The 17,949-nt window shown below is 54.1% G+C and overlaps 1 protein-coding gene across 24 annotated transcripts in view; it reads right to left on the reverse strand.

Moving 5' to 3' along the window:
- The window catches only part of NRXN2 (neurexin 2), a 297,135-nt gene that overhangs the window by 201,221 nt on the left and 77,965 nt on the right, over positions 1–17,949 (reverse strand). For 16 of the 24 annotated variants that reach the window (XM_054035003.1, XM_054035004.1, XM_054035022.1 and 13 more), the window contains exon 5: positions 1,106–1,174. The exons of the other annotated variants lie outside the window; for them this stretch is intronic. In XM_054035003.1, the coding sequence (XP_053890978.1) occupies positions 1,106–1,174 (69 nt within the window). The remainder of the gene's footprint in view (positions 1–1,105; positions 1,175–17,949) is intronic. 24 annotated transcript variants of the gene reach the window in all.

Here is a 17,949-nt window from a genome sequence, read left to right on the forward strand (position 1 = left end):
AAGAGCTGGGGATGTAACCCAGGAGCTCTGATGCTCAACCCAATCCCCACCCCCCTCAACCACTAGGCCCCACTCCCCTCCCAGAGCCAGGGATAGAAACCAGGACTCCTGGCTCCCAGTCACCACTAATCTAACTACACCTCTACCCCGATATAACGCTGTCCTCGGAAGCCAAAAAATCTTACCGCGTTATAGGTGAAACCACGTTACATTGAACTTGCTTTGATCCGCCAGAGTGCGCAGCCCCTCCCCCCCCCCCCCGGAGCACTGCTTTACCGCCTTATATCCACATTCGTATTATATCAGGTCGCGTTATATCCGGGTAGAGGTGTACTAAATAATCCTACCTTCTCTTAAACAATCAAGGTATAAATTGTTTTGCTAGGAGACATACAAACAGGGATATCTCACCCAGAGCTGAGATGCAGCTGCCTCTGGGGTTGGGCACACCAGGTATTTATCATCTTCACATCAAGGGGAGAATTGTTAGGGAGCATTCTGCTCTTGGAGGCAGTGCTAGGAGGCGCACTAGTGCTGGCAGTGGGGAAGGTAGCTGAACAGGGGTGTTTTCCCCTCACAGTCAGTGCTGACTCCAGCATGGCGCTAGGGGGCGCTGTGGTGCTGGAAGGGTCTTTCTTTCACATGAGATATAAACTAAGGACCTGACTGTTCTGGGTCATTAAATATCCTCTAGCAGTTTTCCCATGAGTCCTGCTGCAAACCCCTAGCTTCCTGGCTAAATCTCAGCCCAGAGAAATCTGCCTCCCTAAAATTCCCTCCTGTGCTTTCTATCAGATACAAAAAGTTTCCCCCATTCAGTTCCTGTGCTAAACTAGCCTGTAATACTGCTTTTAACTAGCCCACGCACCCTACCCCAAAGGCAACTGCATCTCAGCACCAGGCGAGGGATCCCTGTATAAACTGCCCCTGCGCCCCACCCTAGAGGAGGCTGCATTAGGAGAGGGGTCTCAGTATAAACAGGGCCCAGACACCACCCCAGAGACGGCTGCATCTCAGCCTCAGGAGAGTGGAACACTTGACTGCAGAGAAGCATGAGGGGGACCCATGGGGAGCTGTCTCTCTGGGGGCGGTGGGTTGCACTGACCTTTCGATGTGTGCTGCACCTCACTGGCTCCTCTCCCTTCCCCCCCTTCCGAGTACAGAATGGACCCTACTGGAAAAGCAGAACCACAGGATTAGGGAGTAGGCACTAACAACCCTCCCACCAGCTGCCGATACCCCCATTACCACACTCCAGCTGCTGAGACACCCTCCCCAGCTCCCACAGAATACCCACACACAGCCACAGGGCCAGGAAAATGTCACTAGGTTTGTTATTGTAGATCTCTCCTACGCACTGGACACTGGTTTATTATTGTAGAGTCTGGTAAACCAGTGCAGGTACCTACCCCCACTCCCAAGAGCCTCCAGATTTCAGCCCCACTTTGACCCCACAGAACAGCACCCACAGCAAGCCTAGCCCTTACCCAGCTCTTCCGGCCCCAGCTTTCACTTTTAGCTAACCCGCCTGCCGCCTCCCTCCAGCTCATCAGCCAAGCCCCACTCCCTAAAAGGGCCAGCCCACCCTCTGATGGGCCTTTCCTGAGTGCGGGGGGGGGGGGAAGGTTACTGAAGGGTCACAAGCTGGGACTGGGGCTAGGGACTGCAGGGCAAGGCCCTCTCAGGTTGCCCCTCTGCACTTGACAAACAAATCAGGGGAGGGGAAGATTAGACTGCACCTCTGTCCCACCCCCGCCTCTCCCTGCGACCCTGGGGGCAGGATACAGCAAGTCTCAAGGCCCAGGAACCAGGGGGCACTGGCCCTTCACTCCCACTCCCCACCCAAGCTTTGGGGCACCCTGCAACACCCAGTGACACTTTCAGGTCACTTTGGGATACTGTATAATCCTCAAACCATCACTCCATCAGCCCTGCTCAGAGACAGCAAAGAGGGAGTGTTGATCCTTCAGGGGAGGTTGGGACACACGCTCCTGCACCTCCATGCCTGGTGGGAGATCCCTGTATAAACAGCCTCCATGTCCCGCCCCAGAGGTGGCTGCATCTCAACACCAGATGAGAGACCTGTGTATAAACAGCCCCCAGAGGCAGCTGCATCTCAGCACAAGACGAGGGCTAACGGAGTTGGACAGGCATCTCCGCTGCTTCCTATCCCCCTCATGGCTCATGTTGGCCTATTCCCCAGGTGTGTCTGCCCCTTCAGGCCAGGATGTGGGGCATCTGGCACTGGGAGCAGCAGCAGCCTGAGGCAAAAGTGCTGAGCTAGCACAAGGCAGAGTGGGGGGATCAATGAGCTAGAGCACGAGCGAGGAGTTCAGTATGGTAGAGAGCGAGCCTGAGTGCGGGGGTCAGTGTGAGAGAGAGCGACAGCCAGCAGGGAGTCAGTGTGAGATAGAACAAGCAGGGGAAGATCAGTGTGACTGTGCAAGCGGAGGGGTCACGGAGATGTGGGAGACAGAGGGTGCAACCTAGGGGGGCTCAGGGAGATGAAGGAGACAGAGGGCACGAGTTGGGCGGGGGAGTTTCTGGGAGATGAGGGAGACAGAGGACGCGAGCGGGAGGGTGAAGGGAGATGAGGGAGACAGAGGGCGCAAGCGGGGGGGAATTTCTGGGAGATGAGGGAGACAGAGGGCTCGAAGGGGGGGTCAGGGAGATGAAGAAGACAGCGGGCACGAGCGGGGTGTTCAGGGAGATGAAGGAGACAGAGGGCATGAGCAGGGGGGTTCAGGGAGATGAAGGAGACAGAGGGCGCGAGCGGGGGGTTCAGGGAGATGAAGGAGACAGCGGGCGTGAGGGGGGGCTCAGGGAGGTGAGACAGAGGGCGCAAGCAAGGGGTACAGGGAGATGAAGGAGACAGAGGGCACGAGCGGGGGGTTCAGGGAAATGAGGGAGACAGGGCGCAAGCGAGGGGTGTTTAGGGAGATGAAGGACACAGAGGGTGAGGGGGGGCTCAGGGAGATGAAGGAGACAGAGGGCGTGAGCAGGGGGGTTCAGGGAGATGAAGGAGACAATGGGCGTGAGCGGGGGTGAGACAGAGGGAGCGAGCAAGGGGTACAGGGAGATGAAGGTGACAGAGGGTGTGTGAGGGGGGTCAGGGAGACGAGGGAGATAGAGGGCTCGAGCAGGAATGAATGAGGTGGAGGAAAGGAAGAATCAGAAAAAAAGAAAGATAGAAAGAATGTGAAAGAATGAGAGAATGAACTAATCAATCAAGGACTGGAAAAAAAGGCAGAATGAATGAAGAAATAAGGAAGAAAGAACTAAGCCAAAAACCGAATGGATACAGTGGAAAGGAGGAAGAAAGGAGTAAACGAATGAGTGCATCGAAGAACAAAGGAATGTGAGAGTGAATCTAAGAAAACGAAGGAATGAAAGAATGAATGAATCAGAAAGAAGAGAGAGGCCAAAGTCAGAGATGCCTGTGGATGTGTGGGCAGGCGGGTGCCCTGGGGCAGGAAGGAGCAAATGGCAGAGGTGCGTGCAGCAAGGAGAGAGCAGTAGGGGGAGGAAATCAGGGAGGGGTGGGGGGTGGAGCTGACCTGAGTAGCTCCCAGCGGTTGGACTGTCCCCACAGTCCTGAAGAATGGGGATGATGCGCTGCCTGCCTTTGAATGTGACCTGGGGGGCTCCTCACCCTGCTGGGATCCCCAGCAGCTCCCTCATGGGGAGCAAGGAGACTCCCCTCACCCCCACTCATCTGCTGAAACCTGCCCAACTCACTCCATTGGCAGCAGGGCCCAAAGGGGGAGGTAGAGAGAGGAAGGGACTGGCCCAGAGCAACCAAGTGCAACAACTGAAGAACCCAGGAATCCTGCCTCCCAGCCCCTGGCTCTCTGCTCCAGCCCACTGGACCCTAGTCCCCTCTCAGATCTGGGGATGGAACCCAGGAGTCCTGACACCCAGCCCCCTGCTCTAACCTCCTAGTCAATATGACAGATTGCCCGGTGTAATTCAGAAGTAACCGCATTGGGTTATCCCAATTCAGAACCAGTGTGAAAGGGGATCCGGCCTTAGGACTGACTGGGAGAGGCTGGGGTCTGTGCCAGGGCCCATCCCATCCGCAGAGTGGGGAAGCAGGTGTGGGGGGCAGGGAGAAGGGGAGTTAGAGACCCAGGAAGAGGGAAGAGGAGAGACAGATACAAAAAGAAACAGGTGTGGTGCTCTCATTGCCCCTCCCCCCCCATCCGAGGGCAGTGAGGGAGAGTAGATGGGGGAAGTGGGGCAGGGAGATGTCTCCTCGCTTGGGTGAGTTGCAGCCCTGTGGGATACAGCCCCCCCAGCACAGAACACACATCGGGAAATGCTGGGGGAACGCTCCTTCCCCAAAACTATTCACACCATGGACCCAGCCTCCCCACAGACTCCTACATACCTCAAACGTTCAGGATACAGGCTAACTACCCCCCAAACTCTCCCATCCCTCAGCCAGACACCCATCCTCTGTCTGGGATTGCTCAATCCCCCAGCCAGAGACTCCCCCTACACCATCCCTCTGAGATTACACCATCCCCCCTACCCCCAGCCAGAAACCCCCCTACAATATCTGTCTGGGATTATACTATTCCCCCCCCCCCCCCCCCGAAACTCCCCTACAGCATCCTCCTGGGATTACACCATCCCCCTCCACCCAGAAAACCCCCTACAACATCTGCCTGGAATTACACCATCCCCCCCAACCAGAGATCCCTCTACAGCATCCCCTTAGGATTACACCATCCTCCCCCGCCCCGCCAGAATCTCCCCTACAATATCTGCCTGGGATTATACTATCCCCACCCCGAAACTCTCCTACAGCATCCTCCTGGGATTACACCATCCCCCTCCACCCAGAAAACCCCCTACAACATCTGCCTGGAATTACACCATCCCCCCCACCCAGAGATCCCCCTACAGCATCCCCCTAGGATTACACCATCCTCCTCCATCCCGCCAGAATCTCCCCTACAATATCTGCCTGGGATTACACCATCCCTTCACCAGAGACCTCCCTACAGCATCCCGCTGGGGTTATTTCATCTCCCTGGCCAGACACAGCCCCACATACCATTCCTAAGAATGGCCATACTGGGTCAGACCAATGGTCCATCTAGCCCGGTGTCCTGTCTGCCAACAGTGGCTAATGCCAGGTGCTTCAGAGGGAATGAAGAGAACAGGGAAATCATCAAATGATCCATCTCCTGTCGTCCAGCTCCAGGTTCTAGCCATCAGAGGCTTAGGGACAACCTGAGCATGAGGCTGCACCCCAGACCATCTTGGCTAATAGCCACTGATGGACCTATCCTCCATGAGCATATCAAATCCTTTTTATAACCCTGTTATAGTTTTGGCCTTTACAACGTCTCCTGGCACCGAGTTCCACAGGCTGACTGTGCGTGGTGTGTAGTAGTACTGCCTTGTGTTTGTTTTAAACCTGCTGCCTAATACACCATGTCCCAGCCAGAGACACACACCCCCATACCATCCCCCTGGCCAGAGATCCCATTCCCCCGAGGATTACGCCATGATCCAGCCAGAGACACACCTCCCATACCAACCCCCTGGCCAGAGATCCCATTCCCCATGGGATTACACCATGCCCGAGCCACAGACACTCCCCACACACCATCCTCCTGGCCAGAGATCCCATTCCCCATGGGATTACACCATGCCTGAGCCACAGACACTCCCCACACACCATCCTCCTGGCCAGAGATCCCATTCTCCACGGGATTACACCATGCCCCAGCCACAGACACTCCCCACACACCATCCCCCTGGGATTACTCCATTCCCCCCGGCCAGACACACATACCTTGTGGCCATCTCTCCCCGTCCCCGGAGTACCGCCCTGCCCCTACAGCCAAACGTCCCTACACCCACTTCCTCCCAGCCAGAGACACCCCCCAGCCAGCTCCCCCTCCCTGGATAACCGTGTCCACGATAGAGTCCTCCCACCCCAGGTGTGTTGACGCATGAGGGCCTGTGGACCTGGGACCCAGAGCCCGGAATGCCCTCATCACCCTGCTCCAGGGACCCTGTCTGGGAAGTATGCGAGGGAGGGTGTGGAGCCATTGGGCGTTGCTGGGGGTGTCAGGCTGGGTGTTATCAGGGGTTGAGGTAGGGGCACACATCAGGTATTAGTACAGGGAGATGGTGTGGCCCTGTTGAAAGAGGGATGGGGGGAACCCTTGGGCACTACTGGGGGCAACATGAGCTCACACTGGGTGTGATGGGGAGATGTCACGCACCACATGTATGATCGGGGGAGGGTTAGTGGTAGGGGGCTGAGCAGGATCCAAGCAATGGGCCACTTTCCCTGTGATGGGGCATCCCAAGAGGAATGTGCTGTCCTGCTGTAGTGCCCCAGACAGCATGGGGGGGGGAGAACCTCTCTGTTAACCCCACAACCGCTGCACAGGAAGCACCTGCCCCAGGAGAGCCCTTCCCCACTATGCAGGACTCCTAGAGCCAGGTCCCAAAAGGCCCCAACCATGTTGTGTGACTAATGAGCTGTGGCTGGGCCTAGCCCATCCACCAGCCAATCCCTCTCCCTGCCCAGGCTGGTTACTAGGCTTCAAAAAAGACTATTGTTTTATCCATAAGTAGGTTCCTAGAGCCAGGATAAAACCCAGGAGTCCTGGATCCAGGCTCCAACTGCAGCCTCTAACCCAGGGGTTCTCAGACTGGGGGTCAAACCCCCTCAAGGGGTCGCGAGGTTATTACATGGGGAGTCACAAGCTGTCAGCCTCCACCCCAAACCCTGCTTTGTCTCCAGCATTTATAATGGTGTTAAATATATTTAGAAGTGTTTTCAATTTATAAGGAGGATCGCACTCAGAGGCTTGCTGTGTGAAAGGGGTCACCAGTACAAAAGTTTGAGAACCACTGCTCTAATCCACTCTACCCCCCTCCCCCGTACTGCTGAGACACACACGGACGCCATCACTTCTGAATTTGAGTGTCTGTATTGTCAGGACCAGGACACACATGCCCTCATGTCTGACTCAGGGTCTGTACAGCCAGAATGAACCCCCTATCCTGTATATTAGAGTCAGAGTCTGTGCCACCAGGACGCACCGGCAAGCCCCCATCTGAATGGGAGGGTCCATATTGTTGACACACGCAGGCCCTCATGTAGGAGCACGAGGGTGCGTACCACTGCGATACACACACACCTGCTCTTATGACTGTACTGCTGGAAGAGAGAGGGATGCCCTCATGTCTCACCTCCACGACACACAGGCCTTTGGGTGTGCGTGCGTGGGTCAGGACCACTGGGACACACACACCCCCTCATATCTAACAACAAGGGTCCATATCATCAGATCACAGACACATGAACTTGTGTACCAGAATGAGGGCCCGTACTGCCGAGACACACGTAAAGCCTTGTGTATGAGTGTGAGGGTACTTTTGCTGGGACACACGTGCACATCCTCATGTCTCACTGTACCAGTCTGTACCACCAGGTCACATACATACACTCTCAAGTCCATACAGCCAGGATACACCTGCAGACGTATCTCAGGGCAAGGGTCTATACCACTTACGCTTTGCACGCACGCCCTCCTGTCTGCGCTAGGGTCTGTAGTGCCAGGACACATACACACTTTCATGTCTGACTGGGAGCTTACGTTCCACCCACCAGGCGACACACCAAAGTGAGAATTAGTGCAGCCAGGACACACCGTCTTTGTGTGTCACTGCAGGGGCCGGTATCACTGGGACACATACACATGCCCTCATGTCCTTGGTAGTTCTCAGGATGCCTCATCATGGGGGAGTTGGGGGAGGGGCCCATTGCTTGGATCCTGCTCAGCCCCCTACTGCTAACCCTCCCCCAATCATACCCCGGCATGCGACACGCCCCCACATAACCCCTAATGTGGGTCCTTGTTACCTGCAGTAACGCCCAGAGGTTCCACCATCTCTCTGTTGACAGCGCTCCACAGTCTTCCTCTTCTAACACCTGATGTGTGCCCCTACCCCAACCCCAATAACACCCAGCCTGACGCCCCCAGCAACGCCCGGTGGCCCCACACCCACTCCCACTTCCCAGACAGGGTCCCTAGACCAGATGACAGGAACATTCAAGACACTGGGGCCCAGGTCCCACAGACCTGGGTGTGAGCACAAGGCGGCACACCAGGCGCTTGGGGATTGTCTCTGGAGGAGGTGGAGGGTGTTATGGGGGGAGGTGGCTGGGGGGGGGTCTCTTTATGAGGGAAGACAGCGATGGGGGGGGTTCTGTGGATGCAGGGATAGAGAGCTATCTGGGGAGGAGGGAGATGGCAATAGGGGTTGTCTCTGGGTGGGGGTGGGGAGATTTTCAGGGGGGTGAGATAGCCATAGGGAGGTGCTCTAGATGGAGGTAGGGAGCTATGTGGGCGGGGAGATGGCATTGGGAGGGTGTCTCTGGATGGGGGATGTCCAGGGCAGAGATGGTTGTGGGGTGCGTGTCTGGATGGGCGGGGGGGTAAGGGGCTATCCCATGGAAGCTATCTTTGGATGGGGATTATCAGGGGGAAGATGGTCATGGGGGTTGTCTCTTGTGGATGGGAGGTAGGGGGCTATCCCATGGGGGGTGTCTCTGGATGAGGAGTAGGGGGCTATCTCATGCGGGAGATAGCAATGGGGATATCACTAGATGGGGATTATCGGGGGCAGATGGTCATGGGGGCTGTCTCTGAATGGGGGTAGGGCATTATCCCGGGGGTGAGGGAGATGGCTGTGGGGTTATCTCTGGATTGGTATACCCTCACTTTGAATACTGTGTGCATTTCTGGTTACCCCATTTCAAAAAAGAGATATTAGAACTGGGAAAAGTAGAGAGAAGGGCAACAAAAATGATTTGGGGGATGAAACAGCTTCTGCATGAGGAGAGAGTAAAGAGATTGGTGTGGAGAAAGTTATTTATCCCTTTCATAACCCTACCCCTACCTAGCACAGGAATCTGGGGGCAGAAGGTTTAAAACAAACACAAGACAGTACTACTTCACACAACACACAGTCAGTCGGTGCTGGGGGATGCTGCGAAGGCCAAAACTTGAACAGGGTTCAAAAAAGAATTCAATAAGTTCATGGAGGAGAGGTCCATCAATTACAATTAACCAGGATGGGCAGGGATGCAACTCCATGCTTGGGGTGTCCCCAAGCCTCCAACTGCCTGAAGCTGGGACTGGACGACAGGGGATGGATCGCTCTGTAATTGCCCTGTTTTGTTCATTCCCTCTGTAACATCGGGCACCAGCCACTGTCAGAAGAAAGGATACTGGGCTAGACGGACCATTGGTCTAACCCAGCATGGCCGTTCTTATGATGGTGGGAAGTAGTTATCTGGGGAGGGAGATGGCTGTGGGGGTGTCTCTGGATGGGGGATAATGGGCTATCCAGGAGTGGGAGATGGCACTGGGGGGTTGTGACAAAGTGAGAATTTTGTGTAATATTTTATGACCCCATTTGTGCCTCAGTTTCCCTTATATGTTGCATTGTTACCCAGTGGGATTAAGTTTGTCTCAGGGCAGACTAAGAGACACAGGGGCGAGTGTCACCTCCCTGTCTGGGTGGAATGAGTAGAGCCCTCCAGGAACCAGCTGTAGCCAACCCAGAACAAGGGGCCAGAGAGACCAGGCCAGCCCCAGTGATTCAGGGATACACACTCCCAGCAGGGAAGCTGAGCCGAGACCCCAGCTGAAGAACAAAGGACTGGGAGCGGGAGCTGGGGGAGAAGCGCTGGCTGCTGGAGGAAGCTGGCAACTCCCACCTGGGAACAGATGGAGGCGGGCAGACAGACAGACAGAGCCTGACCCCAGGGCCGGGCTCTGGGCTGAGCAGAATGGACTGTGCTTTAACCTTCAGCTCTCTGTGCTAAGCCACAGGCTGCCTCTGCTGGTGCCAGGTGACTAATAAACCGGCTGCCCTGGGGACGCTGCTCGAGGGTCACTGGAAATGCCGGCTGAGGGGCATCAGTCCTGAGGGGTGGCCAAGGCCCTGCCAGGAGCCTGTCTCAGCTGGACTCGCTGGGCAGAGCTCAGGGGGAAGTAGGAGGGCTGGACCCCAGAGGGTCAGTCTCAGCAGACAGGGAGACCGGGTGGCCTGCCCTGGAGGAAGAGTGAGAGCCCTGGGGTCTGGCACTTCCTCCAAGAAACTATTCCAAAGCCAGAGGCACAGCTTGTAGATCCATGACAGGGTGTGTGTCTGGCTGTGAGGGTGGGGATACCTGGGAGGGGAGAGATGGCCACGGGGGGGGGGGGGGGTGTCCCTGGAAGGTGGAGTCATCAGAGAGACAGGGAAAGATGGACGTGGGGGTGTGCCTGGGTGAAGGAGGGTGGTGGCCATGGGAGGTGTCTCTGGATGGGAGGAGGGTGTTATCCGGGCGGGGGAGGGCAGATGGCCATAGAGGGTTTCTCTGGTTGGGGGGGTATTATAGAAGGGGGAGGGAGGGGAAGATAGCCATGGGGGTTTCTCTGGATGTAGGAAGGGGTTATCTGGCAGGGGGGAGAGAGATGGCTGTGGGACACGTCTGTGGATGGGGCGGGATATAGCCATTGGGGCAGTCTCTGAATGGCTTTTTGGGGGAGAGGGAGATGTCGGGGAGATAGGCAGAGGGTGTTTGTGCCTGGCAGGGGGCATTATCCTGAGAAGAGGGTATGGGTGTAGGGGTGTTTCTTTCTCAGACTCATAGACCATCTTGATCATCTAGTCTGGCCTCATGGACATTGCAGGTCTTAGAACCTCTCCCACCCACTCCTGTAACAAACCCATAACCTCTGGCTGAGTTACAGACGTCCTCATGGTTGAAAGACTTCACATTACAGAGAATCCACCACTGACACTAGTTTATACCTTCAAGTGACTGTGCCCCGTGCTGCAGAGGAAAGCGAAACCCCAGGAGCGCTGCCAGCTTTTCTGCCGCCCTAGGCAGTGGAAGGTCCCACCCCAAAATGCCACCCCCCCCCCCCACAGAGGCGACGGAAGGTCCCGCCGCCGAAATACCGCCTAGGTCGCCTAATGGTTTGCACCCGCCCTGACCCTCCCCCCAGGATCTCTGCCAATCTGACCCCAGGGGAAAATTCATTCCCAACCCAAATATGGCGATCAGTTAGACCCTGAGCATGCGGGCAAGACCCTCCAAGCAGATACATGGAAACGAATTCTCTGAAGTAACTCAGAGCCCTCCCCATCTAGCATCCCTCCTCTGGCCATTGGGGATATTTGCTACTGGCAGTCGCCGATGGGCCATTGTAGGCAGTCCTGTCATACCATCTCCTCCATAAGTTCAGTCTTGAAACCAGTTAGGTTTTTTGCCCCCACTGCCCCCCTTGGAAGGCTGTTCCAGAACTTCCCTCTTCTGATGGCTAGAAACCTTCAACTAATTTTGAGCCTAAACTTGTTGATGGACAGTTTATAGCCATATGTTCTTGTGTTCACATTGGTGCTTAACTTAAATAACTCCTCTCCCTCCCTGGTATTTATCCCTCTGATGTATTTATAGAGAGCAATCATATCTCCCCTCAGCCTTCTCTTGCTTAGGCTAAACAAGCCAAGCTCTTTGAGTCTCCTCTCAAAAGGTAGGTTTTCCATTCCTCTGATCATCCTAGTAGCCCTTCTCTGTACCTGTGCCAGTTTGAATCCATCTTTCTTAAATATGCAAGATCAGAACTGCACACTGTATTTCAGATGAGGTCTCACCAGAGCCTTGTAGAACACTTCCCTGTCTCTACTGGAAATACCTTGCCTGATGCATCCTAGGACTGCACTAGCCTGTTGCACAGCCCCATCACACCCCTTTCTCCTCCTCTGTCACTTCCAACTGATACGTCCCCAACTTATAGCAAAAAATTCTTGTTGTTAATCCCTAAATGCATGACCTTGCACTTTGCACTATTAAATTTCACTCCAGTTTACCAGGTCATCCAGATCTTCCTGTAGGATATCACGATCCTTCTCCAAATTGGCAATACTTCCCAGCTTTGTGTCATCCAGAAATTTTATTAGCACACTCCCACTTTTTGTGCCAAGATCAGTAATAAAACTGTTAAATAAGATTGGTCCCAGGACCGATCCCTGAGGAACTCCACTAGTAACCTCCCTCCAGCCTGACAGTTCACCTTTCAGCATGACCCTTTAACCAGTTCCTTATACACCTTTCAATTTTCATATTAATCCCCATCTTCTCCAATTTAACTAATACTTTCCTGTGTGGAACTGTATCAAATGCCTTACTGAAATCCAGGTAGATTAGATCTGCATTTCCTTTGTCTAAAAAATCAGTTATCTTCTCAATACAACTTCTCATGGTCTGGCATGCTCTACCTTTTATAAAACCATGTTGTATTTTATCCCAATTACCATTCATTTCTATGTCCTTAACTACTTTCTCTTTCAAAATTTGTTCCAAGACCTTGCACACAATTGAGGTCAAACTAACAGGCCTGTAGTTTCCTGGATCACTTTTTTTCCCTTTCTTAAAAATAGGAACTATATTAGCAATTGTCCAGCCATAGGGTATGAACCCCGATTTTCATGTTCCTTTAATACTCTTGGATGGAGATTATCTCCCCACCCTCCAGATTTAGTCCCATTAAGCTGTTTGAGTCTGACTTCCACCTCAGATGTGGTAATTTCTACCTCCGTATCCTCATTGCCATTAGCCACCCTGCCACCACCCCAAGCTCTTCATAAGGGGGTGTTATCCTAGTGGTGAGTTAGCCTGCATATTGAAGGTTTGAGGTATGTAGGTGTCTCGGGGGTAGCTGGGTCCATGGAAGAAAAAATGGTTACTAACCTTTCATAACTGTTGTTCTCCAAGATGTGTTGCTCATGTCCATTGCATGCTAGGTGTATACACGCTGTGTGCACTGTGGCCGGAAATTTTCCCTTAGTGGTATCTGTTGGGCTGGCTCTAGCGCCCTTTGGAGCCGTGCGCATATGCGCTGGTATAAGGGGTGCTGCTGGCTCCACACAGCCTCTCAGTTCCTTCCTGCCGGTAACTCGGACAGAGGGGTAGGAGGGCGGGTCATAGAATGGACATGAGCAGCACATCTCGAACAACAACAGTTACGAAAGATTAGTAACCATTTTTCCTTCTTCGAGTGCTTGCTCACATCCATTCCATGCTAGGTGACTCACGAGCAGTACCTCATGAGGTGGTCTCAGAGTTCATGGACATGCTGAGTGCAACACTGCTCTCCCGAAACGGACATCGTCACGGGTCTATTGGGTGATGGCCTAGTGGGAAGCAAAGGTATGGACCGATGACCAGGTCGCGGCTCTGCATATGTCCTGGATTAGGACCTGCGCGAGGAATGCTGCTGACGAAGCTGGGGCACTTGTGGAATGAGCAGTCGCAATGGCTGGTGGCAGGATGTTGGCCTGTTCGTAGCAAGCCCAAATACAGGCAGCTAAACAGGACGAGATTCTCTGGGTTGACACAGGCAGCCCTTCCATTCTTTCTGCTATTGCTACAAAGAGTTGCGTGGACTTGTGGAAGGGTTCAGTCTTCTCAATATAAAAGGTGAGAGTCCACCTAACATCCAACGTATGAAGTCGACATTCCTCAGAGGTCTTGTGAGGTTTTGGGAAGAAGACAGTAGAAAAATTACCTAGTTGGTATGGAATTGTGACATCACCTCTGGCAGGAAGGCCCGACGGGGGTGCAATTGGATTTTGTCCTTGAAGAACACCGTGTAAGGTGGCTCTGATGTAAGGGCCCTGATCTCAGAGACCCTTCTGGCCGAGGTGATTGCCACCAGGAAGGCGACCTTCCAGGGGAGAAGTAGCAGGGAACATGATGCTAACAGCTTGAGGGGGGGCACCATAAGCCTCGACAGGACCAGGTTTAAGTCCCTTGGTGGGTCGGTTCGCGAATCTGAGGATAGAGTCTTTCCAACCCCTTGAGAAATTGGACGGTCATTCCATGGGAGAACACAGATCTGCCATTCACTGGGGGGATGGAAGGCTGAGATGGCTAATAGACAAGAGGGCCAGACCCTGCTGCTTTAGGTAGAGCAAACAGTCCAAGATAGACCGAAGAGAAGACCGGAAGGGAGAGAGATCCCATTCAGAGGCCCAACAAGTGAAACGTTTCCACTTGGCCATGTAGGTAGCCCTGGTGGAAGACTTTGTATTACCTAGCCAAGATCTGCCAAACCTGTTCCGAGCAGGCCTGTTCTTCACAGTTCAGTCATGGAGCATCCATGCAGTTAGATGCAGGGAGGCGAGGTTCAGGTGAAGCAACTGGCCGTGGTCTTGGGAAATCAAGTCTGGGCAGGGTGGAGCTATCACCAAGAGGTCCAAAAGTGTACCGAACCAATGTTGCACGGCCATGCCGGTGCTATCAGGATAACTCTTGCCTTGTCCCATTTGATTTTTAGGAGAACCTTGTGAACCAAGGCAATCATTGTAAAGGTGTACAGTAGGTGGCCTGCCCACGAGACCAGGAAGGTGTCAGAGAGGGAGCCCATACTCAGGGCCGGCTTTAAGCCAATTCGTCCGATTCCCCGGAATGGGGCCCTGCGCCTAAGAGGGCCCCGCAACGTCCAGGGCTGCCGGCGGAGCGGAAAAAAAAAAGCTGCGTCCTGCTTCTCCCCCCTCCCTCCAGCGCTTGCGCCACCATATAGCTGATCAGCGCAAGCCTGGGAGGGAGGGGTGAGGAGGAATGCGACATGCTGGGGAAGAGGCGGGGCCAGGGCAGGAATTTGGGGAGGGATCCAATGGGGCAGTGAGGGGGCGGGGCCAGGGCGGGGATTTGGGGACGGATCCAATGGGGCAGGGAGTGGGCGGAGTCAGGGTGGGGGTGGTGCGGTGCAAGACAATTCGCGTCCCGGCATGGGGCCCCGCACATGCTAAAGCTGGCCCTGCCCATACTGTGCCCATGCAGTGACCAGAACTGATGCCATTTTCTGTTCTGCCTGGTGGCGAATAGGGCCACGTGGGGAACTTTTGGAAGATGACACTGATGACCTCTGGATGAAGAGACCACTTGTGGTGAAAGGAAAAGGATCTGCTGAAGTGACCCACCAATATGGACGGAGATGAGACGCCTCGAGATGAATGGAATGTCTCGCACAGAAATCCCCATAGAGCAATGGCCTTCTGACACCGGGCAGAGTATCAGGCCCCTCCTTGCTTGTTGATATAAAACATGCCTGCAGTATTGTCTGTCAGGACTTGAACCACATTGCCTGAGACCTGGGGAAGGAATAATGGCAAGCCATATGTACCGTCCTGAGCTCCCTGATGCTTATGTGCAGGGAGAGTTCTTCCCGGGACCAGAGGCCCTGGTCCTGAGGTGGGCTCCCCACCCTAGGTCTGACGCATCTGAGATTAAAGATACCAATGGTTGTGTGGTAACAAAGGGTATCCCCATCATTACTGAGCTTGGCTCCTTCCACCAGCCCAGGAGGTGAGGACTAGGCAAAGGAATATAAGTACTGAGTCCAAGTGGGGTCTGCTCGGGGAGTATATTGGCGCTAGCCATATCTGGAGGGGTCTGGCTCAGCCTTGCATATTGAACCACGTAACTGCAAGCCACCATGTGACCCAGTAGCTTGAGGCAGACCTGAGCTGTCATGATTGGGTGGTCCATGACCTTGGATATCAGGTTTGCCATGGTCTGGAAGCAGGCCTCCGGCAAAAAGGCCCTAGCTTGGGTCAAGTTGAGCTCTGCTCCAATAAATTCGATTCTCTGAACCGGGACAAGAGTTGACTTCTGCTCGTTGGCCAGCAGACCCAGCATCCCGAAGGTGGCTCAGACTGTGCTGATGCTGTTCTGTACCTAAGCCTGCGACGGACCTTTGATCAGCCAGCTGTCGAGGTACAGGTAGACCTGTACGCCTCACCGCCTGAGGAAGGCTGCTACAACCGCAATACGCTTTGTGAAAGCCCACAGGGCTGCTGATAGGCCGAAGGGAAGGGCAGTAAATTGACAGTGGTGTTGACCCACTACAAACCTGAGAAATCTTCCGTGGCCACAGATGATAGAAATGTGAAAGTACATGTCCTTTAAGTCGAGGGCAGTGTACCTGTCTCCTGGGTCTAGGGAGGGAATGATGGGAGGTCAGGGAGACCATGCAAAACCTCAGTTTCTTGAGATATCTGTTGAGGTGAGACAGGTCCAGGATGGGCTGGAGCTGCCCTTTGGCCTTTGGGATTAGGAAATACCAGGAGTAAAACCCCTTCCCTCTCAAGTCTTGAGGAACTTCCCCCATAGGTAGGAGGGATCGGATTCGTGCCTCCTAGACAAGGAGCTACTCATGAGAAGGGTCCCTGAAGAGGGATAGGGATGGGAGGGAGGGGTGGAAAGAAACTGAAGGGTATATCTGACTGTCACTGTGCTCAGGATCTATTGATCTGATGTTATTATGCCCAAACTGGGCTGAAGAGCGACAGATGGTCCAAAACTGAAGGGGGAGGAGGGCAGATCTGAAACGGTGACTGGTACAGCGCCCTCGGGCACTCCTTCAGAAAGCCTGCTTGGGCTCACCGGAGTATCTCTGAGCCCCCGACTGGGAGGCTGAGGTGGACGGGCGTGGTTGGCACCGTTTATAACCTCTGCCTTTGCTTTTGTAGGGCTCCTGTCTTGTAGGCCCCGAGAACCGAGGAGGCTGCTGGAGCCTGAAGTGCTTTCTGGAGGCAGATGGCTCGTACAGGCCTAAGGGTTGTAGAGTGGCCCTCGAGTCCTTCAGTCGATCAAGTCTCATGTCCGTCTGCTCCAAGAATAGGGAGGAGCCTTCAAATGGGAGGTCCTGGATGGACACTTGGACCTTGTGGGGAAGGCCAGAGGATTGGAACCAGGAACTGCGCCTCATGGTGACCACGGAAGCCATTGTCCAGGCCGCCAAGTCAGCAGCCTCCAGAGTTGCCTGGAGAGAGTCCTGGCCACGTTCTTACCCTCTTCTAATAGCACAGCGAACTCCTGTCTCGACTCTTCGAGCAGGGAATCTTTCAATTTATTTAGGGAGTCCCATAGAATAAAATCACATCTCCTCAGCAGAGCTTGCTGATTGGCAACACAGCTGGAGGCTACCCCTGGAATAAATCTTTCTTCCGAAGGGTCTGTTTTCTTAGCATTTTTTTGTTGCGGGGTAGCACTCGACTGGCCTTGCCTCTCCCTTTTGTTCGCTGCAGACACCACCAGTACAGGTAATCGAACTTGCTTGCTGGCAAATACTACTTTTTCTCTGCCCTCTTTGAAGTGGGGGCCAGAGAAGGAGTTTGCCATAGGGCCTTGACTGGCCCCATCACTGCCTCATTGATGGGCAGGGCCACCTTGGATGGAGTTGCTGCAGCCAGGATATCAATAAGGCTGTGCGATGTCTCTTTGAGCGCCTCAATTTCTAAATCAAGGTTTGAAGTGATCCGCTTCAGTGATCCTGGTGGGCCCTGAAATTGTCCTGGGAAAGTAGGCTGCTGGGACTTTCCTCCCAAGTATGTAAAGCCAAGACACACACACTCTCGCCCTTCTGTCCCCTGGTGAGGATCCCTATAACCACAACACACACACACTCACCGCCTTCTCTCACAGCAAGGGTCCATACAGCCAGAACACACAAACACACTCGCACTCATGTCTCACAGCGAGGGTCCCTATAGTCAGAACACACATATACATCCCCTCTCATGTGTGTCGATGAGGGTCCATATACCAGAACACCCCCACTCTCATGTCTCACTGCGAGGGCCTCGATACCAGGAAACACACACACTCGCCCTCTTATCTCACAGCGAGGGTTCCCAAAGCCAGAATACGCGCACACACACACACACATACACACACCGACCCTCGTGTTTCCTGGTGAGGATCCATATATCCAGAATAGCCACACACATACCCTCATGTCCCACAACGAGGATCCCTATAGCCAGAACACACACAAACACCCTTGTGTCAAAGGTCCCTTGAGCCAGAACACACACACCCTCATGTCCCATGGCGAGGGTCCCTATAGC

This window comes from Malaclemys terrapin, chromosome 7 (assembly GCF_027887155.1).
Source record: "Malaclemys terrapin pileata isolate rMalTer1 chromosome 7, rMalTer1.hap1, whole genome shotgun sequence".
In the NCBI taxonomy this organism is placed as follows: domain Eukaryota; kingdom Metazoa; phylum Chordata; order Testudines; family Emydidae; genus Malaclemys; species Malaclemys terrapin.